A 25,525-nucleotide genomic window follows, 5' to 3' on the forward strand; every position below is an offset into this window, starting at 1 on the left:
GGAAAATGTTTTTAAAGAGTGAGTCACTGATTAGCCAGTGTTTGAGTGACTCTAGCCAAATATGCAGTTGCAAAGTATGATTGAATTTTACATTTGAATTTTAAACTTGGCATTTTTTCCTTTGCTAGACGAATTTGCCGCTTCTGTTTCTACCAGTTCATAGATCCCATATTGACTATCTGCTGCTCACTTTCATTCTCTTCTGCCATAACATCAAAGCACCATACATTGCTTCAGGCAATAATCTCCATATCCCAATCTTCAGGTAAGATGAGCTTATTTTGGAATTTAAGGAATTAAAAAGGCTATGTTTTGAATTTTTGTTTTTTAAATTATACCTTTCGATATGTTATTGTAAAGATGACATTAGCCTTTTTTCTTTTATTATAAAAGTGATATATATTTATTGTGTAAAATGTGGAGAGTGCAAAAATGCATTAAGACTATCATCATTATTTATATATTTTATGTGGGATACTTGGTGAACTGTGGCTACCTAAACTTTATGGGCATTATTTATCAAATGGATAAAAGGTAGTTAGAAGGGCAAGATAGCAAATTACCAGACCAGGCTCAGCAGTAGGGAGTTGTGTGGTGGGGGAGGGGGCAGTGAAGTGGGAGAAGGGTTATTGATAAAAAGATAACCATACCTGTTACTTTGACCTCATAATTTAGTAGAGCTAGAACCACTTAAAAAGTACAATATCATGGGAAAGATGTCTTTTAGAAGTTTTCACCTTTTGAAAGGTTTTTTAGAGGTTCTCCTCAATGTGTTCCATTTAGGGGAAATGGTATGTGCAAATGTGGAGAGATACAGGAGCATGATATGGTTGGGAAGTGGTGGACAATTGGGTAAGGTGGGAATATGGGATGCATTAGGAAGGATCAGAGATTGGAGATGGTAGCTGCGTAGGTAGAGCCAGATCAAAACAATTTCTAAGCTGGGAGATTAGAGTTTGTCCCGTACTTGAGAAATGACACGTTCAGATTTGTATTTTGAAAGGTCATTCTGGATTCGGAAGAATGAAATCAATTCTGCTTCCATTAGGATAGTTCAGGCAGAAGATAATGAAGGTTTAAATTAAAAGTATAGTATTGTTTTTGGACAGGAGGGCATAGATTTAAAAAGTATTTAGTAGCTTGAATTTATAAGACCCAATGCTAGTCCATATGGGGTCTCAATAGAGGGGGAGAGGAAGGAGCAAGATTCCCAGGTGTTTACCAGCTAGGAAACTGGGTAGATGGTAGGTCTGATCACCAACAAGGAATTGGTGAGGAACTGGTTGAGCTGGTTTGGGAAATTAAAGTTTCAAACGTGAAAGCACAAAGCATCTCTAAGGTCAACTGTGTAGGTAGAGAGTGGATAAGAGGAGCATGAATTTAGAAAGAGACTAGAAGGAAAGTGGGCTGGCAGGTTGTGCAGGTGGAGCTTCACAAGATGGCATTTGTCACCTTTGTGTGCTATGTCCTCAGTATCACAGTCTAAGGAACTCCTTCTTAATCCCTTGGCTCAGAGTTCTATAGGCTTTCAGAGTTCTGTAGCTAACCAGACTCCTGTGACCAACTGAAGAGAAGCCATGCTTTCATGCAGTCAATGATATTTATCCAGCTGTGCTTTAGACAAGAGAGAATAAAATATATAGTCCTTGCCTTCACATAGCTTAATGGATAATGTAGACAGACGGCTAGCTGTAATACAGTGTGATATGATCCTACAGGGTAGATGTGCTTTTCCAGGAATTAGAATATCTGTGTTTGCTCTCCAGGGGACCTCTTCCCAGAACCAAGGAACCTGGGAAACCGAATTAGAAAGTCATCAGGAAGTTTCTGGTGGGCACAGACTTAGAGGGAAGAATGTTCCAGTGGGGCTCTAGAGAAGCCTTGCTTCTCTTGTAATTAGAATATTTCCTGTACCTTTTTCTTTCACATTTGGTTCTCAACTAGGATTTCTTGGAACTACTTAATAAACACTGATAATTTTTTTGTAATCCAACTTCCCTTTCATGGACCCTATGCCAGCGATTGTGTAGCTCACCTGTCCTTCAGACACCGCAGGCTGTAGATAACCCAGTCTGTTTTTGTGCAGCTTTCTTTTGTTACATGGCAGTCTACCCATTCGCAAACCACTTCTCACATGTTATTTTTGTGGATGGCTCATCTCATTCATTTTATTCTGCAGAGTTTTACTCTCAAAGAGTGATGCTAAGCTTTGGCAGCACCTTACTGTGGCCTCCTTATATTTACTGTACGGCAGTGGTCCCCAATCTTTTTGGCACCAGGGACTAGTTTCATGGAAGACAATTTCCATGGACCATGGGGGTGGGGAGAATGGTTTTGAGATGATTCAAGCATGTTACATTTATTGTGCACTTTATTTCTATTATTACATTGTAATATATAAAGAAATAATTTTACAACTCATCATAATGTAGAATCACTTGACAGTCCCAACTGGAGGTGATGGGAGACAGTGACAGATCATCAGGCATTAGATTCTCATAAGGAATGCACAACCTAGATCCCTCATGGGCAGATGTGCAGTTCACAGTAGGATTTGCACTCCTATCCTATGAGAACCTAATGTTGCTGCTGATCTGACAGGAGGCGGAGCTCAGAGAGTAATGCAAGTGATGGGGAATGGCTGTAAATATAGACGAAGCTTTGCTTGCTTGCCTGCCACTCATCTCCTGCTGTGTGGCCTGGTTCCTAACAGGCCAGGGACCAGTATTGGTCCGTGGCCCTGGGGTTGGGGACTCCTGCTGTAGAGGATACCAAAAATATATATTAATGTTTATATTAGTATCACTCTACTTGAAAAGAATAGGAGACTGTGAGTTTGGAAAGATTGACTTAGTTTCAACTTCATATCAGAATTAGTGTTGTTGAAAGAGACATGGGGTTGGGAAAAGAATTGTTTTATGCCTGTGTGTGTGCAAAGGAAGCACATTTTTGTTGCGTGTTTTGGAAAGATGGTTATGTGTGGTTTCAGTTGGATAAAATTGTTTTTGTCTCACAAGGACCCTTTGTAAGCAATAATTATTTGAGAAAATTTCCTCCAAGGAGCTTTCGTAATAAACATCATATTCATTTTGTAGTAAAGATGTCATGGGCAAATTTCAGAATGTCTAAGGGTCAGTGTCTTGAGACCCTGGGCAGGATTTTAAAATTCAGAAGTGTTCTGTAATCCTCTTAAAATCTATACCATCATTTTTACGGGTAATATGTCATACAAACTCCTTTTGGCTTGGAACAGATGTAATAGAGGCTCATTATACACAGTGATATCCCAAAGACTGATGAACAATGTAAATGACTGAAACATGTCAATAATGTGGAAAATGAAAAAAATGCCTGCATTTTTACTGTCAGCTGCTCAAGCAGCACATAAGGGCTTGTATCCATTTGGCAAATGTTTTGAATTAACTTGGAATGTGAGTATTCTTTTTACATTTTTCTTTGTAAATAATTCATACATTCTGAATTTATAGTACTTTGATCCATAAGCTTGGGGGCTTCTTCATACGACGAAGGCTCGATGAAACACCAGATGGACGGAAAGATGTTCTCTACAGAGCTTTGCTCCATGGGGTATGTGTGAGCTCTAATTATCCTTAGGGCCGTTGTGTTGGTTATCACGGTGGAAGGAAAAAGGACTCTTTTGAGTTGAGATTTTTTAAACACTACTCTGAGAAATTTGAGTGATTATATCTCGAGTTTGTTAATTTTTTGTTGTTATTGTTGTTATTACCAAAATATAGCATTGGAGGAGCTGCTTTATTAGTGTGAATAAGATACTTTGTCAGTAGTCAAGTTATAGTTTTTTCTGTTTTACTTTTAAAGGTTTAATTTTTCTGAGCTCATTCTAAGTTGAGTGGTCTTGAATTCGTGTTTTACTTTCTTCTTATATCCCAGCATATAGTTGAATTACTTCGACAGCAGCAATTCTTGGAGATCTTCCTGGAAGGCACACGTTCTAGGAGTGGAAAAACCTCCTGTGCTCGGGCGGGACTTTTGTCAGTTGTGGTAGATACTCTATCTACCAATGTCATCCCAGACATCTTGATAATACCTGTTGGAATCTCCTATGATCGTATTATCGAAGGTCACTACAATGGCGAACAACTGGTAAGGATACCTACACAAAAGTCGTCTTTGCTTATCAAGTCTTTTAGACTTAACTTTTAGAATTTAGATTTGCTTTTAGAATTAACTAAGAATTTTTTTTCGGTACTCCCTGTGTTTAAAGCACTGTATGAAATGTGATTGGATGGGCACGGTGAGTAGCTTTCATGCCCTATCTTTAACTTGATTGGTAGTGCTTATGTGGTGTTTTCCTGAGCTTGGCAGAAGTGACCTGGTTAGATTTATCAGTGACGACCTTGGTCATGGGATTGGGAAGTGGGAGAAGACTTGCCACCACGTTGCAGTCTCTGCTGTGGAAGGTTATCTGTGGTTTGTTCTCCCCAGGGCTTAATGAATATGTGCATATTTTAAATTGGGCGTGAAGAACTTGTGAGGTCATGGTGGCAAAAACACCTACAGATTGAGAAGTAGCAATGACTTTTTCAGTACACCTTTTTATTGAAGTGTAATAGTTACAAAAGAGTAGATAAATCATAAGCATGTAGCTTGAATTATCACAAAGTGAATACATCTATGCAACTAGCACCCAGATCAAGGAACAATATTACCAGGACCTTTGAAACCCTCCTCGTGCTTCTCCTGTCATCATCCCCTCAAGGTTAATCATTAATTTCATTTCTTATAGACTGGATTAGTTTTGCATATTTTTGCACTTACGTAAATTGGATAATATGTGGTCTGTACGCATCTGGTTTCCTTTGCTTAAGCAGGTGTTTGTGAGATTCATCCACATTGTTGCATGTAGTCTATTCCTTCTCATAGCTGTGTAGTATTCCAGTGTATGAGTATACCATAATTTATTCTACTGCTAACAAAATGTTTGGCTGTAATTATTCTTGTATATTTTTTCTCGATGACCAAATACATTCATTTTGTTGGGTATGCACCTAGGAGAAGAACTGATGGGTCTTAAAAAATATGTATTTTCAGCTTTAGTAGGTACTGCCAACCACTTTATCAGAATGGTTTTACCAGCTTACCACTCCAGTCAGCCGTTAGAGTTCAAGAGGAATTTAGTTTTGTTCTTATTTATTGTGGAAATTTTTGGTGAGGTACTTATTTCAAGCTTATGGCTCCAGACGTGTCAGAAATTCAAGGACATCTGACAATCAGAGGCTTTACAAATTAAGTGATGTGATCTGTATGACACTCTTCTCCTTGTGTTCTGTGAATCTGTCCTTGATGTATACCCTACTCATCCTGTGTCTCACAAGTTCATATCTGAGTCTGTGTCCATTACATGTCCTGCCATTGTGCCTTATATGTAATAGATACTAGGTGTTTACTGAGTGAATACTCAGTTCAAAGGCCACTGTGAGGCTGGATTTGCAATTACTTGCCTAATATTAGACATTTAGACTCTGGTGATCATCAGACCTCAGATAAATGACCTCTTCGATGTTTTATTCTTATTTAAGAACTACAGAACAGTTTTCCAGGCTATGTCATATTTTTCCTTCATTAGTATGCAATTGTATTTTTGTGAATTGTGTGAACATGTTACTAAATGAAATAGTATTAAATGTTTTGTTTTTCATTGACTGAATTCCATCTGCCAATGACATGATTACATCTTTGAGCATCTTTGAATACTAAACATTTTCTGACAGGCCGCAGTTAATGACTGCTTCCTTTCCTTCTTCATTCATTGTTCTTTTTCAAGATGAACTTACAGTTTCCATAAAACAAGTTATTCTGTGGATAATAGAATGTTTGTGTATGTGTTGGCTTTATTTCTCACCATGTTATTATCACTATTGGAATTTAGGGCAAGCCGAAGAAGAATGAGAGCCTGTGGAGTATAGCAAGAGGTGTTATTAGAATGTTACGAAAAAACTATGGTTGTGTCCGAGTGGATTTTGCACAGCCGTTTTCCTTAAAGGTGAGTGTCTGTTGAAATGAAACCGTGTTGAAGCATCGACCTGGAGTCAGGAGGCTCCAGTGCTGAATCTAACAGCACCTCTCTGTGTGACTTGGGGCTGCAGTTTGCTCTCCTGTAAAATGAGGACTATGAGAAAGATGGTGTTGCCTAAATTTTTCCACAAAATTTGCCTAGTGACAAAGAAGAGTGAGTATCTGTTTTTGGGAGATATCAGGCTCAATATTTATTGCTATTATTATTATTTTTTAATTCATGACCATCTAAGGGGAACAAAAAACACGTAGAAGGAATAAGTTCTAGTATTTGATAGTACAGTAGGGAAATTTTAGTTAATAGTAATTTATTGTATATTTCAAAATGAAAGAGAAGAATTATAATATTCCCAACACACACAAAAAAGGTAAGTGTTTGAGGTGATGGTTATCCCAATTACCCTGATTTTATCATTACACATTGTATATAGGTATCAAAATATTGCATATACCCCAAAATATGTACAACTATTATATATCAATTAAAAAACCCCAAAAGCCAAAAAAAATTTTGAGATGGATGAATGAATAAATGAATAAATAATTGTAAAAAAATAAAAATTCATGTGAATCTTGCATGTGCCTTTATAATATGTATTTATATCTTATGTTTTAAAATTGCCTTTAGGGGAAATTTTTCCAAACACCTCCCCTAAAAGCTGCGTAACTTTTTTTTTTTTTTTTTGAGATGGAGTTTCATGCTCTTGTCACCCAGGCTGGAGTGCAGTGGCGCAATCTCAACTCACTGCAACCTCTGCCCATTAGGTTCAAGCAATTAGCCTGCCTAAGTCTCCTAGGTAGCTGGGATTACAGGTGCCCGCTACCACACCTGGCTAATTTTTGTATTTTTAGTAGAGACAGGGTTTCACCATGTTGGCCAGGCTGGTCTCAAACTTCTGACCTCAGGTGATCATCCCACCTCGGCCTCCCAAAGTGCTGGGATTACAGGTGTGAGCCACTTTGCGCAGCCAAAGCTGGGCAAATTTGACAGGATGATGCTATGTCTTATTGTGTAGAATCCAGTACCACACATCCTAAGGGCTAGTGCCATCCTCATTGAAAGTCTGGGACTGGCAGGTCCCTGAGGCCCTTGCTGTTTTAAATTCTTAGGATATTCAAATTGTAAAGGAGAAGGAGAAGAATGGGTACCGAAGTAGGGAGCCCAGGGATAAGGAGCAGAAGGTCCCGCCTCTCCTTTTATTCTACTTCCTGGCTTAAATTTAGGAGAGTCCAGCTGCTGTGGTAGATGCTTGCTGGCCTTGAATGCTTTGATCTTTTAGAACCTCATCATTTCTTTTCTTTTTCTTTATTTTTTAAATGGTCACGTAGCTCCTCTGTCTTGTTATGATTTGCTTTTAGATTGAGGTTCTTTTGAAAATAATGTGGTTCTTGGGTTGCCAGATTTTTTAAAGTATAATTATGTCTATCATCACTATTAATGATATTAAGAATATCAATTTTATGACGATGTGTGAGAAAAGTTAAAAATTTCTTTTAATTTTAAAATGATTTTGTTTAAGCATCCTATTCTTTGTGTCTTCAGTTCTTAAGTTCAGCTTCATGCTTAGCAACAATCTGTGAATCATTCTGGACTTCTGAAGACAGTCTAGGATATAGAAAGTATTTCCCATGCTCTATAGCATGGCTTATTTCATACACAACTGCCTTTTAACCTTTGGAAGATGAAATTACATTTTATATGTTGATGTGAAAGTGAGGGTAAATGATCATGTTGTATTTTTTTCCTCCAGGAATATTTAGAAAGCCAAAGTCAGAAACCGGTGTCTGCTCCACTTTCTCTGGAGCAAGCGTTGTTACCAGCTATACTTCCTTCAAGGTAAAATTTGTAGAGCTATCAAACATCTGTTATTTCTTGTATTGCATAGATTAACCTTATTAAAAATGTGCACATTCTTATTTTCACTTCTTTCCTCAAGTAACTTTTCTCTTGGTCCAATAAGGAATATTGAGATGACATGTTTTCATATTAGTTTGGAAGTTTTTAATTATGTGCTTATAAAAGCTTTTTGATTGTGTGAATTATATAGGAGTTCTTATTTGATTTATGCTTTTTGAATACTTGAACTGAGTTTTTGTGGTAGTAGGTTATGCATATTGTATGTAAGTGAACCATAGAAAAGGATTTTGCTGTTTGAATTTTTCAGAATTCAAATTGAATTTTAACTTGGATAAATTGAATATGAAGCCTTTCCTTTCATATGTGGAAGTGTTGAATTTTCAGAAATGTTTTAGAATCTGGCATCTTGCTTTATGTATTCTTTCCGCCAGTGGATTTGGAAGTGATGTACCAACAGACTATTTAGTCATAACTAAATAACAATTTTTGGCCAGGTCATAATATAGTCTATTATGTAGGAGAATAACCCATAGAAATCTATGTGTGGTTTAAATTTAAAATATATAGTAATTTAAAGTATCTAATTCATTTAAAGATCAGTTCCACATAGTTTGCCTTGTAAAAGAGTGTGGTTGTGGGTTGATTTTTGAAACACTTTTTAGACCCAATGATGCTGCTGATGAAGGTAGAGACACATCCATTAATGAGTCCAGAAATGCAACAGATGAATTCCTACGAAGGAGGTTGATTGCAAATCTGGCTGAGCATATTCTATTCAGTAAGTAGAATACCAGACTCTTTAATTCTACAATTTAGATTCATCATGGTGTGGTGCAAACTATACAGGTTTTGAAATCTGCTGAGGTTAGTTTCCACTTCTATTAATTCACAGGTGGTGATAGGTAAGTTATAAGAAAAAAGGTGATACCATGGGGATTTGAGGTAATTGGAGTTAAACATCTTATACAGTGTCTGGTAATTGTAGGTGTTCGTGTGGTAGTTGTTGTGCTTTTTAAAGATAGTTATTATTAAAATGATTTGTTGCCTCTGTTGCTCATTAACGTGTTTTATTTGAACTGCTTGAACTAATTTGTGGTACAACGTCTAGATTTATAGTTGCATGTCCATTTCTGCTTTGACCCCGTAGAGTTTTTATAATGCAGCAAATATGAGTGGCCTTGTATAAAGCTTTGCCTTAGCCGTGGAGAATACAAAATGAATAATTAATGGTTCTGAACTCAACGAGCTTATGTTCTCGCCAGTGGGATAGTTATACACAAATAATTAAAGTGAACCTGGAGAGGAGTGTGAGTTCACTGCAGGATCAGTCTTCTTTAAGTTCCAAGTTGTACAATTGTGTACTGTTGTGGAGGCTGCTTTAAAATCCCAAGGCAGCACGATGGTTCTTTGCTGCTCAGCCCAGTGGTGATTTCTTTCTTGCTGCTCTCTGGGCCAGGACACTGATGATACTCTCAGCGCCTCCTGCCAATGCTACTGGGGAGGCCTCCCTCCCTCACCTGGCTCCTCCCATTCTGGAGGCTCCTATTCCTGCTTGACTTTGGGTCAGAGGATTCTTTCTCAAGCACGTTTGATTGTGTCTCTCTCCGGCTTAAAATCTGGATACGAAAAATAATACCTTATTGTCGAAAAGTTGGAAAATAAAGATGAAATAGATAGCGAAAACCCACTACCCAAATAACCATGGGTGTTGCTGTGTAGTCTCTAAAAATATTTTTTACAGTTTTGTATTGTGCAGCTTTCCATTTATAACACATATATTCATATTTAAAAATTATTTATAAATATTTTAATAGCTATACATATAGTACTGAGTACTTTTTTTTTAAACACTGGAGACAACTTCAATTACAAGTAGTGAATGAAGTGTTCATAAATGTATTGTCACCTTAGAAAACTCACAAATGTTATCGTGATTTCAGATTATCATTCCATGGGTGTTCTCAGATTTGATTTATATAATTATAATTTTATGCAAATTCACTGTAGGGGTGTGCACTGTAGTCATTCTCAAATGTGTTTCTGTGCCCTTCCTTCTTACGTCTGGGTCAGGTTGAAAGAGGAAATACAAATATATTGAGCACCCATTACTGTGGCTCCTGTGCCAGGCCAATCATTTTATTCTCACATAGTCTAATGAGCTAGTAGTATTTTCATTTTACCAGTGAGGAAAGTGAGGCCAGGAATTCAAGTAATTTGCCCCAAGTCATGAAGTTAGTGAGTTAATTAGGATTTGAGCCCAGATTTTTCTGACTTCAACTCAGCTGCTACCTTTTACTACACCTTCATTTTAACATGGTGAATACCAGCAAGAAGAGTGAAGTGGAGTTGTAGTTATAATAGACTAGGTGGGAGCAAGTCAAGGAATATGGAAATGGGAGATCCTGTAGAACTCAAACAGGCTTGTACTTTGGGTCTTGATATTTCAATAAAAGTGTCTCTTTGTCATTCAGTAACTAAATTCCATTGGCCTGGATTGAATTTGGACCTGTCTTAGCCTGTTGTATGATGAACAGTGATCTCTAATGACGTTCCATTATACCAGAACACTGTAATATTATAACTTCCTTTTGGTAAATCACACTTACGGGAAATGTGATAGATGACTTTTACAGTTTTAAATACTCTTGTTTAAAACTTAGGTATTCAAAAAAGTTCAGCTATATTTGTAAAAAGTGCAACTAAAAAAAGCTTTGTGTTTGCCTTCCAGCTGCTAGCAAGTCCTGTGCCATTATGTCCACACACATTGTGGCTTGCCTACTCCTCTACAGACACAGGCAGGTATGTCTGCAATGTCACCTGCAGTTAAGTAGGAAGCATTAGGATGTTTTGTTAGCTGCTCAGATACATATTCAGGGGCAAATTTGGCCCACTCATGGCTAGTACCATGAGGTAAACAGTAAAAGAAGCTGAGGACCCTGCCCAAAGGAGCTTATCAACTTGGTGGAGGAAGAGTCTACATTTAAAAACAAAACAAAACAGACTGCTTAATATATGTAGTACAAAGCTATTGCTTGATTAATACTGTTAATGTAAATAAGATCTATTTCATTAACATGTGGTATGTATTCTGATAGCAAATGCTTTCCAAACAAATTGACTGACATTTTAGAACCCACCGTTTATCCTCCCAAAATACATTTGTCTAAACTTTATGATGGAAGAGACCACATCAGTCTTGTTCAGTCATGTTCTCAACACCAAACACAGTGCCAATATATATAGGCACCAAGTAAATGTTTGTCAGATAAATATTTAAAATGAAGGAAATCTTGCTAAAAAATAAGCACTCCTTACTTGCAGATGGCTTTTTTTCTCTCTCTTGTGATCTTACGTGTGCATATCATGTGTCATGGCTAGAGTGTTCACTAGCGTGTGTAATACCTTGACATTCCTGGAGGACCAGCTTTTTAAGCAGTTTTCTGACTCGCTCTGCATTGGTGTTCTGGCCCTACTTCTCTCTGTGCTAGCAGTGAGCTGCAGGAAAGCCAAGGCAAGAAGAAAGTCTTGGAGTGTTGACCTCCCAACTTTTTGGAAAGTAGGTTTTCCACTGTCATGATACCATTTCTGTCTCTTTCTTTAGGGAATTGATCTCTCCACATTGGTGGAAGACTTCTTTGTGATGAAGGAGGAAGTCCTGGCTCGTGATTTTGACCTGGGGTTCTCAGGAAATTCAGAAGATGTAGTAATGCATGCCATACAGCTGCTGGGAAATTGCGTCACAATCACCCACACTAGCAGGAACGATGAGTTTTTTATCACCCCCAGCACAACTGTCCCAGCAGTCTTCGAACTCAACTTCTACAGCAATGGGGTACTTCATGTCTTTATCATGGAGGCCATCATAGGTATGTCAGTCCTTGAAATATTTTCAGTAATTTTCATGGAAAATAAAAAAGCCTAAAACACATAGTGGTATCTACTTTAATTTGGGTGATAGCCCCTTGCTTGAGGGAATGTGGCTGTAATTTTAGTGTTCAAATGAAAATGTAATCTCCTGTTACATCACTGTTTATAACTACAATGAGTAATTACTGAATTACCATTTGTATAATATTACCCTTATTTCTCAGGAGAGGTAGAGTGTCTTGCAATCCAGGAGCTGAAAATCTAACTGAGATGAGACATATACAGGGCAGCAAAGTGAGTGGAGGGCCTCATTTGTGATTAAGAGAAAAGAGAAGAAGGAGAGAAGGGGGGCTCATGTGTTTGGAGAAGGGTTTTGATGCAGTTGGGATCATATGGAATCATAAGCATTTAATCTTGTGGGATTTACTTAAATTTCTAGAAATACAGGCCATTATTTTTGATGTATTAGTAATCTCTTAAGGTTATTTGAGCCAGTTGAAGTTTTTCTTGGAGACTTTGAGCTGGCAACTTCATTGTTGCTTTTCTTTTCTTAGCTTGCAGCCTTTATGCAGTTCTGAACAAGAGGGGATTGGGGGGGCCCACCGGCACCCCACCTAACCTGATCAGCCAGGAGCAGCTGGTGCGGAAGGCGGCCAGCCTGTGCTACCTTCTCTCCAATGAGGGCACCATCTCACTGGTGAGTGAAGACTCTTCAGTGTTGCCTGGTCTCTTTTCTCGAGCGTTTTCGTGAAAACATAACCCCCATGTTTTTCTGTTAGAGAATGTTTGGCCCATTTTTGATACTTTATATTCCACTCCTGGATTTCAGTGACCACCAAACCAATATGTCATTTACTATCTTGGTTTGCTCTCTGGGTCACTGCTCCACTGAATCTGTCCTGCAGTATGAGCCATGATAGGACAGATTGCTCAATATTCTCAGGCAGTCACATCCAAAGCTAGTGAGCACGTATTATGTGTGAGCCACTGGGTCAGTGGTTTGTAAATAATTAACGCACCCACCTGTAGATGATGGAACCACAGATGGTAAGAGTCAGAAGCAGCCTTAAAAATCATCTGCTCGGCCAGGTGCTGTGACTCATGCCTGTAATCCCAGCACTTAGGGAGGCTGAGGGGGGCAGATCATGAAGTCAGGAGATCGAGACCATCCTGGCTAACATGGAGAAACCCTGACTCTACTAAAAATACAAAAAAAGTTAGCTGGGTGTAGTAGCATGCGTGTGTAGTCCCAGCTACTTTGGAGGCTGAGGCAGGAGGATCGCTTGAACCTGGGAGGTGGAGGTTGCAGTAAGCCGAGATCGCGCCACTGTTCTCCAGTCTGAGTGACAGAGCGAGACTCCTTCTCAAAAAAAAAAAAAAATCTGCTCAACCCCTCTCAGTTTACAAACGAGGAAAACAAAGCCCAGCAGTACTAGTGAGCATTTATATTATATACCCAAACACTTAGGCATTTATCATGAGACATATGTATTTAGCAGTAGATTTCCTTCTCAAAATCGTTAACATGTAGAATTCATACTTTATTTGAATATTTTCTTTTGTATGAATGTGTCTTGAGATGTTGATGAGATAAGGGCATGTGTTAGGAGTACCGCCCCTCCATGCCATGCTTTGGGTGAGGTGTCCTGGTGGTCCTGTTGGGGAATCTGTTTTGCATGAACCGTGGGTGGTGGGATGGGAGGGACGAGGGTGGATAAGACTCGAAGATTGACTTTGTCTTTTCTCTGGTTTTTGTTTACTTATTCCAGTGTTGTGTTTCCTCAATCACCACATTTGTGTATGGTATTTATTATAACTATTACAGAAAAAATTGTCTTATAAAGTAAAAGAAGTAGGTGGTGGGGGGCTGATAAGCAGTCTTCAGGGGGCTTGCCACGTTGTGGGTGTGGAGAGAGAATTGAGCTCAGGAGTACCCCTTGCAGGTGGTGCAGTGTTGGGTGCTCTGCCAGTGAAGTGACAGAGGTCTCTTCCTGGGCTTTGTCCATGGCCGTGTGTGTATCAAGACGGTGGGCACTGGGAATCACAGGACTTGCTCAGTGGGGTGACGGAGGTAACAGAATGGAAGGCTTTGGCAGCTACCTTGACCATGTTTTCTGCCTTTAAAAAAAGAAGTATAAAATGGTGGCATTTACATCTAAATGACTTTTCTTTTCAGCCCTGCCAGACGTTTTACCAAGTGTGCCATGAAACAGTAGGGAAGTTTATCCAGTATGGCATTCTTACAGTGGCAGAGGTAAGAGGAAGAGCTTTCCTTTATTTGTCTGTATGAAGTTACTTGCTCTTCATTCCCTTTTCTACCACTTATTTAAACCAATAATTGGCCGGGCGCAGTGGCATGCGCCTGTAATCCCAGCACCTTGGGAGGCGAAAGTGGGTGGATCACCTGAGGTCAGGAGTTCGAGACCAGCCTGGCCAACATGGCAAAACCCTGTCTTTCCTAAAAATACAAAAATTAGCTGGGCATGGTGGCACGCGCCTGCAATCCCAGCTATTTGGGAGGCTGAGGCACGAGAATTGCTTGAATCGGAGAGGTGGAGGTTTCAGTGAGCCAAGATCGTGTCACTGCACTCCAGCCTGGGCGACAGAGTGAGACTCAGTCTCATAAATAAATAAACAAATCAATAATTACATTTGGTATACAGTCATGTTCAGATGTAGAGAAGAGAAAAATAAGAATGGGGAGAATAAGTGTCCTTTGGATTATTTAATATTTTGGTTCCTATTTGTAAGTTGTGTTATCTAAAACATATCCTGACTTGATTCCGTGACATCCAGAAGTTTGTATGCTAAGTTGAGATGTTACACCTATCAGTATGCTTGTAGCTTGCACATCTGCAGTTTTCATTTTTGAGATTCTATCTTAATTTTGGTAGATTTAGTGTAGAGGGGATGGCCTGGAAAAGTAGATATCAATTTAGAATATGTGGGGGTACTTTTATTTGATCTTTCTGGTAGCTCTCCCCTCCCACCCGCCCTTTCTTTTGTCCCCTGCTGTCTCCCGACTGAGTTTGAGTTTGGAAGGGAAGTGGATTGACGTTATGAATGGCTAAACAGAGAAGAGCCAGGAAGGGTCAGAGAAGAGGACCGCCTTGTCCTGGCTCCACTGGGCAGTTGTTTGTGTGCCAGTGCATATTTATTTACTATCCATCATCTCCTTGGCCTAGCACGATGACCAGGAAGATATCAGTCCTAGTCTTGCTGAGCAGCAGTGGGACAAGAAGCTTCCTGAACCTTTGTCTTGGAGAAGTGATGAAGAAGATGAAGACAGTGACTTTGGGGAGGAACAGCGAGATTGCTACCTGAAGGTACTTTGGTGAAGAATTCTGGTGGATATTACAGGGATATGTTGAGGTTTATGTTGCAGTGAGATCAGCTGGAGCCCTGGTGATGTCTTCATATCTAAAGAACTCCCCAACTCGCTCTGGTGCCTTCTGTGTGGTAAAGACACTCAAACTGTTTGAGTTGAATTAATACCTTAAATTATTCGGTTTAAGTAGAAAAGGAAAGGAGAGTCTGAAAAGTCAGGAAGATGAATGTCATAGGTGAGACTTTCACCATCCTTTTATGAAATATACAGGTGTATACCTGTTTATCTACACTTGCCTACACCCCCTCATGAGGCAGCAGTTTTGCTATTGAGCTGCCATTGGCCTGGTTGCTCTTTTTGAGTCACTCTTGCTGTCCCTCCCAAAATTTCATATATTGAGCTCTTTGCTGTCAGTTAAAACAAATACCATTATAGGAGAAAATTTAGATTAAGAAAAAGTCCCTGATTTAGAAAAATCAATTTTGTCTAATTTATAATTTTAGAACTTAGTAATAATGACCCATCTTTTCTGAATACTCTAAGTGGATTACTCTTTTTTGACATTTAGAAATTGTCTTCTTTTTCACTTGGGCAGTACTAGTGTAGTTTTAAGATTGGGCAGTGATCTTGCTTTCACACTCCAGAGGGGCTTCACTGAACCCGTGTGTTTTGGGTAGGTACAGTGAGAGCCTCTCAGCCATAAAGCACCCCCGTCACGGTGGCCATCATTCCCCACATTGCTGGACTGTGGGCAAAGGCTATTTAGGGGAGGCAGGGAATAGGTGCTGAAGAAGGAGTGAGATGATCTTAATGGTCTCCCATTGGTTGTTTTGCAGACTTGAGTGACTGTTGAGCCCAGGCTTCAAACTGTGGAAGGCCTAGTCTTAGGAGCAGCTATTTTCAGTGATGATAGCATATCATAATTATAGCATTCAGTTATGAAAATTTCTTCTAGGTGGCTGTTCAATGAACACAAGCCTCATATACTATAAAAAAGTGAATGATTACCATAAAGAATGTGTTTGAAAGCCAGCAGTTGTTTCCTGCAGAGATTCTCTGCATGAAGGGCAGGGGTCCGCTTTCGTGTAGTGCTGATGTGAGTGGCCATCTTCTCACGTTACTGGCTCTCCAGAGAAAGTCCTCTGTCCTCTTGCCTTGTGTCTCTTGTCCCTTCCTCACAACTTCATCTCCTGCTTTTGCACACTCAGGTGAGCCAATCCAAGGAGCACCAGCAGTTTATCACCTTCTTACAGAGACTCCTTGGGCCTTTGCTGGAGGCCTACAGCTCTGCTGCCATCTTTGTTCACAACTTTAGTGGTCCTGTTCCAGAACCTGAATATCTGCAAAAGTTGCACAAATACCTGGTAACCAGAACAGAAAGAAATGTTGCAGTATATGGTATGTTGAGTCACTATTTGTTCTTTTAAAAATTTTTTTTTGATTACAGAAATTTGCTAATTGTAGAAAATTGGAAAAATGCAAACTTATCCTGACCTCTAACACTGTAGAGTATTACTATTATCTTCTTTGGTATGTTATGTAAGTTGAATGATGCAGTTATACACTCTTATGTCTGGCTTTTTTCACGTAACATTATTTTTGAGATTCATACATGTTGCATATAGTTTGTTCCTTTGTTCTTGTTGTGTAGTGTTCCCTTGTGTAAATATTTACCACATTTTATTCATTCTGCTGTTGAAGGATATTTGGGTTGTTTTCAGTTCACAACTGCTTTGAACAGTGTTGCTGTGAGCATGTTTGAATATGTCTTTGGTGAACATCTGTGCCCCTATATACAGCATATATATGGGAACAGAATTGCCTGGTTGTAGGCTCTAGATATATTCAGCTTTAGTAGATACCGCCAAACAGTTTCCAGTACCTGCTTGTACTCCCACAACAGTGTGTGTTTCACTTGCTGCACATCTTGGCCAGCGCTCCGTCTTGTTTGTTGTAGGAGATATGATTGGGGTGGGAGTAGTATTTCATACAGTTGTAGTTTGGAGCTGAAACTACTTTGAATCACTTTTCAGAGCCAGAAGGAATCTAATCTAATCACCTCATTTTATAGTTGAGGAAAATACCGAAGATCACACTGCTAGTTAGTGGGTGATCTCGGGATCAGAAATCTTGTTTCGTAACCTCGAGGCCTGTGCTTTCTCTGGTTCCACTGATGTACAGTCATCTGCGTACCACTGGGTAGCTTAAAGAATGTTTATACGCTGTCTCATTTGATTCTCACAACAATCTTGGACAATGGATGTTTTAGGTATTTCTGTTTCCCTCCATTCTCCCCATTTCTCTCTCTACACCTTCTTTTCTTTCCCCCTCCCTTTCTTGTTTACCTCAACATAGGCCAAAGTAGGTTTAAACAAAGTAGGTGTAACAGCAAGTCAGCTGAGAACTCATAGGTTGTCAGTGGTGGAAGTGGGGCCCCACCCCTGTCTGCTGACTTGCCCTCATTCTCTTCCGAGCTCCCCATACTTTCTTACTGTGGCTATTGGGATTGTCATGATTTGTTGGGCCTAACCATTTGACAGGGTTTTATTCTTTCTCTTCAGCTGAGAGTGCCACATACTGTCTTGTGAAGAATGCTGTGAAAATGTTTAAGGATATTGGGGTAGGTGTCCACCATTTATGGTATAAAAGCTATCTTAACTTCTGTTCTCTTTAGATTGAGTCTGTTTGAGCTACCTTTGTGGTGGGGTGAACCCTGAGAGAAGCAGTTTCTGCTGGCTTAATGATACAGGCGTTTTTGGGAATGGAGCGTGTAGGATGGGTTGGGCTATGTTGAAGGTGAAACCCATCAGTGTAGATTTATTTGAATGTTCTGGAATTTTACTGGTTTCACATTTATTCCCAAACTGCTATATATAAGTGGTATCAATATGTTTCAAGGTGCTACAGGTTGAGTATCCCTTATTTAAAATGTTGGGACCAGAAATGTTTTGGATTTCAGATTTTTTTGGATTTTGGAATACGTGCCTTAGACTTACAGGTTGAGCGTCTCTAATCCGAAACCCAGAATGCTCTAATGAGCATATCTTTTGAGCGTCATGCTGGCGTTCAAAATGTTTCAGATTTTGGGGTACTTCAGATTTTTGACTTTGGGATTAGGACCACAATCTTGGCTCTTAATTATTCCATATGATTTTTAGTTACTTTCTTGTATTTTTACAAGTATTTCTAGAAGTATCCTCAGGTGTCCTTTACCTTCATAATTGATGGAGAATGTGAGTTCCATAGAGATACTAGTGGCCTTTTGTGAGGGACTGTTTGTGACTTTATTCTAAGTCATTTTAGAGTACAGTTATATTGGTTGAAATTTTAGAATATAGTTATGTTGGTTGAACTCCATCAAAAAAAAAGAAAAGAAAAGAAAACCTTGCTTGCATTGGAAACTCCCACCTCATACACACACACATGCATACATTTACTTAAAGCCAGAATATGGTTTTGTGTGCCTTTACTGCCTTCTGAGGTCTAGGAAACCACAGGTCAGGTTGGTGATAGAAATTTTTTTTTATTTTTTATTTTTTGCCTTTAATTTAATCTAAACTTTTTCTTTAGGTTTTCAAGGAGACCAAACAAAAGAGAGTGTCTGTTTTAGAACTGAGCAGCACTTTTCTACCTCAATGCAACCGGCAAAAACTTCTAGAATATATTCTGAGTTTTGTGGTGCTGTAGGTAACGTGTGGCACCGCTGGCAAATGAAGGTCATGAGATGAGTCCCTTGTAGGTACCAGCTTCTGGCTCGAGAGTTGAAGGTGCCGTCGCAAGGTCAGGCCTGCCCTGTCCCGCAGTGATCTCCTGGAAGACAAGTGCCTTCTCCCTCCATGGATCTGTGATCTTCCCAGCTCTGCATCCACACAGCAGCCTGCAGATGACACTTGGGGGGACCTCAGCCTCTATTCGCAACTCACAATCCGTAGACTACAAGATGAAATCTCAATACATTATTTTGGAGTTTATTAAAGATTGACATTTTAAGTACAACTTTTAAGGACTAATTACTGTGATGGACACAGAAATGTAGCTGTGTTCTAGAACTGAATCTTATATGGTATACTTAGTGCTATTGGGTAATTTGTTGGTATATTATCTGGTTAATGGTTAATGCTTCCTTTAAAAATAATTGAGTCATCCATTCACTCTTTTTCAGTTTTATCTTTGTCAATAGTAGCTACATTTTTAATGGGAGCACCTTTTATCCCAAGTGCTTTATAAATGAACGGACTGATATTATCACACCAGGTGTCACTGTGCTGTCCTTTGCAGTCAGATATAGAAAATGTTTTTAAGAGGTATGTGAAAACAGACAGCATTAGTTTAGGTCGGGAACTGAGATATTGTAATCAAACAGTTAACATCAGGAAGTTAATTTGGCTGGCAAAATTCTAGGGAAACTTGGCCAGAAAACTGGTGTTGAAGGCTTTTGCTCATATAAAAAAGTGCCATTGAGTTTTAAATGACCAGCAAATATTTAGAACCCTTCCTGTTTTATGTCTGTACCCCGTCTACCCCTCAGGTAATACCTGCTTCTCACGGGTACAGCTGTTTCTTGGAAATCCTCCAACCAAATAGCAACTTTCCTAACTTGATTAGCTTGAGCTGACAGACTCTGTTAGAATACAGTGCTCTGGCCACAACTGATGAGGGCTTTCTGTACTGCACACAGATTGTGTACTGCACCCCAGTCCAGGTGACTGGTGCCCACTTGAGTTGTGCCGTGCACAACCTGTCCAGTATATGCATGTGGTGGCCCTACTGACTGGTAATGGTTAGAGGCATTTGTGAATTTTTAGCTTTGAGGAAAAACCATGACTTTTAACAAATTTTTATGGGTTATATGCCTAAACCATTATGCCACATAGTGGTAAATAATTATGAAAAATGGTCTGTTCATAATTGGTAGGTGCCTTTTGTGAACAGGGAGCATAATTATTAGTTTATTATGGTAATTATGGTGATTTCTTAAATATCATGTAATGTTAAAACATTTTCTAACAGTTTACTGTTGCTTATCTCTAAGATATTATGGAATTAAGAATTTTTCCAGATGAGTGTTACATAGTTTCTTTGAATTTAGTATAAAAATACTGAGAATTAAGTTTGTACTTCTATAAGCTTGGATTTTAAACACTAATAGTATCTCATGAGTAACGTGTGTTTTGGGAGAGGGAGGGATGCTGATTGATATTTCACATTGTATGAAGTATCATGTTTGAAACTGGTAGCAATAATGCTATGCTGTTGTGATCCCTCTCAAGTTCTGCATTTAAAATATATTTTTTCTTTATAGGAATTGAGGTACTGTTAAGTCATTGTCAGTTGTAGTAGCTCTGATGTTGAATGAGATAATCACGTTTTAGCATTCCATTTTACCGACTAGGGTAGAAGAACACTTTTCTTGGCTACATTTGGAGGATACCCAGGGAGTCTTGGGTGTTCCTTATCTGGGGAATCAAACATTTCACTAGTCTCTTTTTTTCATCCTTTAAATTGTAGATTAAGGATTACTCAAGCTCACCATTATTCAAGGTTGGGACTCACTTCCCAGTGGATACTCTGCCCTGCCTGTCACTGCTGCAAAGAGCTGCTGCTTCGCCAGCCTAAGCAGAGAAAATATGGCTTCTCTTGCATTATTTTCCCTTTTGGTTGGTTTGTTTTCTAGAAGTTTGATCAGATGCTTTGAGGAATGCAATGTATGATTTGCTAGCTCTCTTACCACTTAAGTCACTGTGAGGATAAATATGCATGCATTTTGTAATTAACTGGTGCTTTGAAAATCTTTTTTAAGGGAGAAAAATCTCAACCAAAGTTATGCTCATCCAGACAAGCTGACCTTTGAGTTAATTTCAGCACAACTCATTCTTCAGTGCCTCATGACCGAAAAACAAAAAACAAAAAAGAAAGCATCTTCACAATAAAGCTTCCAGATAGCACCGTTTTGCTAAAAGATACGTTCTCATTGTTTTCCAACAGTGATGGCTTCCATGTAAGGTTAAACAAACTAGGTGCTTGTAAATAATTTTATTACAGTTTACTCTATTGCATTTCTATAACATGAAATGCATGCCCTTCAGGGGAAGACTGTGAGTCAAGTTAAAAAAAAATATATTAAGCAATATGCAACTGCTCTCTGTTTTTAAAAATGAGAATGTCCTAAGTGATTCAGAAGAGAGGAAGGAATTTATGTACTCTTAAAATTGCATGAAAAACAAGGCAAAAACTAGTGTGATATGTGTAGAACTGTTAACTGAGACGGCATGGAGTCTTCCTTCTGAAATCTGTTAAATCTCACAAAGTCATGAGGGTATATGGAGAAAATATTTCTGGGATTACAATGAATGTAAGCCCAGATTGTGGAATTTCCAGTAACCTGGACCGGGAAAAGCATTTCCCATAGTACTCCATGTAATATGAGTGCTCTGTGAGATGTTCATAAGTGTTTTATAGAAATGGTGTTGCTGGGAACCAAGTTTGCACATGGAGACTTACCATGCACTTTAGCGCAGTAAGGGCTTGGCATCTGGCAGTGAAAAACTGTTCAACCCAGCATTGCCCAAACTATTTTGACATCAGGACCTTTTTCTCCTTTGGGATACCTGTGAACCTCTCACTACTGTCCTGTGGAGAACATTTTGGGAAACACTGTTAGATAGTTCTTTAAGGAGACAAAACGGTAATGAACACATGGCACTGGGGCAGAATTCACATGCATTTTGTAACATCCAGTGTGGCATGGAATAGATGTGTATTTCCTCCCCTAAAGAAAATAAGCACAGAAAATTATATTGTAGGTGATCGGAGCTCTTTCCTTTGATAGAAAGAACAGCCCCAATGATCCTGGCTTTTTCACTGAACATATCAGAATACATGGATGAATTGGGGTTAATAAGGTTTTCATTCAGATGTAGAAGAAAGTATTGTACAATTGAATGCAGATTTTTATCCACAGACAGTTGTAGTGTTTAGACGTGACAGGACCTATCGTTGAGGTTTATAAGACTTACTATGGGCTGTAAACCTATTTTTTAAAACTCTTTTTAGAAACCTGAGACTTGTCATCTGGCATTTTAGTTTAATACAAACTAATGATTGCATTTGAAAGAGATTCTTGACCTTATTTCTGAACATCTAAAGCTCTGAAATGTCTTGATGGAAGGTATTAAACTATTTGCCTGTTGTATAAAGAAATGTTAAGACTGTTGTGAAAAGAATTACTGTAAGGTACTGTGAAATGACTGTGATTTTTGTGAGCGAAACATACTTGGAAATACTGAATTGATTTTTATGCTTGTTAATGTATTGCAAGAAACACAGAAAATGTAGTTTTGTTTTAATAAACCAAAAAATGAACATATTCTTGATGTGTTGGATTTGTATTTAAGACAGTTTCCTGCATAATTCACTATACGAACAATCAGTCTTTTCTGACTTTATATAGCAACTTATTAAAATGCTTAACGATATCTTACATAAATGTATGAACCTACAGTACATGCTTTTATTATTGACCCACAGCTTTCCAAATTTGATCAAGCATTTGGAGATGTAGGCCTGCTTCTTAGCTGTTGCTCTCCTTTTATTTAGTAAATACTCATATTCTAGAGAGATTCTTTGGGTTTTTGTAAATATTTCTTTAAGCTTGGTGCTTTTTGTTATATTTTTACATATTTAAGTTTATAAAAATGTTTTCTCCACTAGTTTATCACAGTTGCTCAAACAATGTTAGTTTACTTTTTTGACAAGAAAATTATTTCTTTTATCAGAGCACAGATTTGTGGATTCTTTGAAAGTTCTCAAATACGGCCTGATATCCAGAGCGTTCCTTCTGGGAACAGTGGTAAACGTGTGCCTGCTGATGACGTCCATGTCCTTTGGATGCATGATGTGGCTGTGAAACTGACTGACGCCCAAGACCATCCCATCCGTTCTCCAGCCAGCCTCTCTCCCTAAACTTTCTACTTGAACCCTTCTGATTTCCTTTGTGATGTTGCTGTGACTGTGCCCTTACTCTGGCACATTCATTCTTTGCATTAGCACTCTCTTGCTGCTGCCAAAGATTACCTTCCTTTTATTGTAGCTAAATTCTAACTTTTACAGCCACTAGGTAAGTGGATGTTAATTTTGAAGTCTCATCTCTTGTTTAGTCTACACTCTAATTGTAGTCCTATTATTTTCCTTTTTAAGCTCTTGCTGTCTTCTACACACGTAGCGAGTAAAATTCCAACATACCTCCTTGACATGTGCAAGGGCACTTGTGGTGTTGACACCCCCACCTGGCTTCTCTTGCCCCTTCAGTTTCCATGGCCCTATTGTCTCCTGTCTACCATCACGACTCCGTTCTTCTCCAACTCCTTGCCTCCCATCCCTTACCAGATGGTCCTGGTGGTGTTTCCTGGTCCTCTGATTTGAAAAAAAATTTTTTTCAATATAATCTGGAATTTGCTATTTTTATGTGAAAGCATCTAATTTTTACACGATGGTCCGACAACATGTATGGATCAAGTAAATTGCATTTCCAGGCCATTTCTGTCTTGGCAACTGCCAGTTCATATCTTTTGGCCTAGGAAAAAGGAGGATGAAAGGATGAGTTTCTAGGTGCCCCTTCCAGGAGGAGCTAGTAGGCAATCCCTAGGGACGAGAAAGCTGACCTTGGTCACCTGACTTAGGCAGGACTAGAGCTTGAGGCAAGTATCTGATGAAGACCGGTGATGTTTAACTAGGCAATGAGAACATCTGGGTCAGCCTTTGACATCTGACTCACTCCTGTGCCCATGTCAAAGAAAGTGTGTATCAAAACGAGCTAGCATTTGCTGCTGGCAATGGGCTACCTATGACAGATGATTAAGAGTAAATGATTGGACAAATGCAATTTCCAGCCCTCTGGGAAAACGTCTTGCCTCTTTTGTCTTGCAGGTTGGTGGACAATCAGAAAGGAAAGAACACAAGTGGACACACCCTCAACTACCTGCTGAAAGTTCCCAACCTACATGGCCGAGATACATCACACAGGACTTAGTAGAAGTGAGGGGACTCCCTCAGGCAAGAGCAGAAGTAGCATGCCTGAGTGTGCCTTTCACCTTGTTCCTTACTTCCTTACTGGTGGGCTAATCCTACGTCCATACCCTCCTTTTTCTTTGTAATTATTAATGCCCTCTTTGACTCTTAGAGGAGTCTAGGTGTGCATAATAGACTATATTGTTGCGTATCCCTGGGCTATGCCACTGCTAGTGACAAAGAATCCGGCTGGAATTGAGAAAGAGGCTACCTTTAGAATATATATTCAGGTTGTTATCACCTGAGAATTTTAACAGTCTTTGAGTTTACTTGTAAGGAAATGTTTGTGCACTATAAAGCGTCTGACTTCTGCTTCTTGAACCAATCTTGGCACTGGTTGGGGAGAGCTCAGAAATAGCCCAATTGTCCCCAAGTAATCTCCCTTGGAGACAGAATCCCACAAAGCCCATTTCTTCTCCTACTTTTGGAGGGTTTGAGGCCCAATTTGCCTGCTTTGTTATTTCCCCATTGTTGAAATGGTGGGCAAACATCCTGCTTCTATTACACGATGCTAGGTGTGCGTGGTAGCGAAGAGAGCGCTGACTCCCTTCACCTAACGAGGGAAAAGTAGAACAGTGTGGGGTCCACAGTGAGGATTTTAAGGAGCCATGGAATACGGTGGCTCTGTCTAGACCAGTGATTGTCAAGTGTGGTTACCAGACAAGCAGCATCAGTATCACCTGGGCAATTTGTTGGAAATGCAACTACTTTGAGCCCCAACCCAGAGACCAGCAATATGTAGTTTAACAAGTCCTCAGGTGATTGTGATACACATGAAGTTTGAGCACCCTTGCTCTAGACACTTTACCTTGGCAAAATCTGGCATTTCACAGTTCTACACAGTATACTCCGGAAGTAAAAACAAGAGAGACGGCATGGGTGATAAACGCCCTTTTAAAATGGCTTTTCCTCCAGGACGTATTAAAGTGATCTAGTAAACGGGACAGAACTGGGCTTTCAGGTAACGGTGCTTAAATCCTCTATGTACCTGGAGATGTTTCTGCAATGGGAAATGGCTGCCTCGAACCTTGTCACTGCCTAGCCATCTCTGTAGATGCTGGCATAGCTCCTGTGCAGTTGGGTGACTTACACCACAAAGTTTGGCATCGAGGTGCTTCTCAGCCCTCAGTCTATGAAAAGGAGGCTTGCCCGAATTGAATTCTGTGTATGAGCTTTACACAGTCCTTTAAACTGATCCCTTGGTCAGTAAACCTAGGACTGAGAGCTGGCTTGCTTGTGCGCGTGCAGACTCTGAGCTGGTCACATCACTTCTGTGGACATGGTGGTTCTCCATATGGCACAGGGGCAAATGCACAGTGGATGTTTGAAGATGAAATTAGGTTTAATGA

General features: G+C 39.4%; 1 protein-coding gene across 3 annotated transcripts in view; it reads left to right on the forward strand.

Annotated features, from left to right (window-relative positions):
* The window catches only part of GPAM (glycerol-3-phosphate acyltransferase, mitochondrial), a 63,129-nt gene extending 40,653 nt beyond the window's left edge, over positions 1–22,476 (forward strand). For all 3 annotated transcript variants that reach the window (XM_011967533.1, XM_011967531.1, XM_011967534.1), the window contains exons 9-22: positions 129–265; positions 3,489–3,588; positions 3,913–4,125; positions 5,912–6,025; positions 7,809–7,894; positions 8,578–8,693; positions 10,644–10,714; positions 11,517–11,781; positions 12,337–12,479; positions 13,959–14,036; positions 14,968–15,108; positions 16,319–16,508; positions 17,672–17,730; positions 18,681–22,476. In XM_011967533.1, the coding sequence (XP_011822923.1) occupies positions 129–265; positions 3,489–3,588; positions 3,913–4,125; positions 5,912–6,025; positions 7,809–7,894; positions 8,578–8,693; positions 10,644–10,714; positions 11,517–11,781; positions 12,337–12,479; positions 13,959–14,036; positions 14,968–15,108; positions 16,319–16,508; positions 17,672–17,730; positions 18,681–18,797 (1,830 nt within the window). In that variant the 3' untranslated portion in view covers positions 18,798–22,476. The remainder of the gene's footprint in view (positions 1–128; positions 266–3,488; positions 3,589–3,912; positions 4,126–5,911; positions 6,026–7,808; positions 7,895–8,577; positions 8,694–10,643; positions 10,715–11,516; positions 11,782–12,336; positions 12,480–13,958; positions 14,037–14,967; positions 15,109–16,318; positions 16,509–17,671; positions 17,731–18,680) is intronic.
* The last annotated feature ends 3,049 nt before the right edge of the window (positions 22,477–25,525 follow it).

This window comes from Mandrillus leucophaeus, unplaced genomic scaffold (assembly GCF_000951045.1).
Source record: "Mandrillus leucophaeus isolate KB7577 unplaced genomic scaffold, Mleu.le_1.0 Scaffold80, whole genome shotgun sequence".
NCBI classification, from domain to species: domain Eukaryota; kingdom Metazoa; phylum Chordata; class Mammalia; order Primates; family Cercopithecidae; genus Mandrillus; species Mandrillus leucophaeus.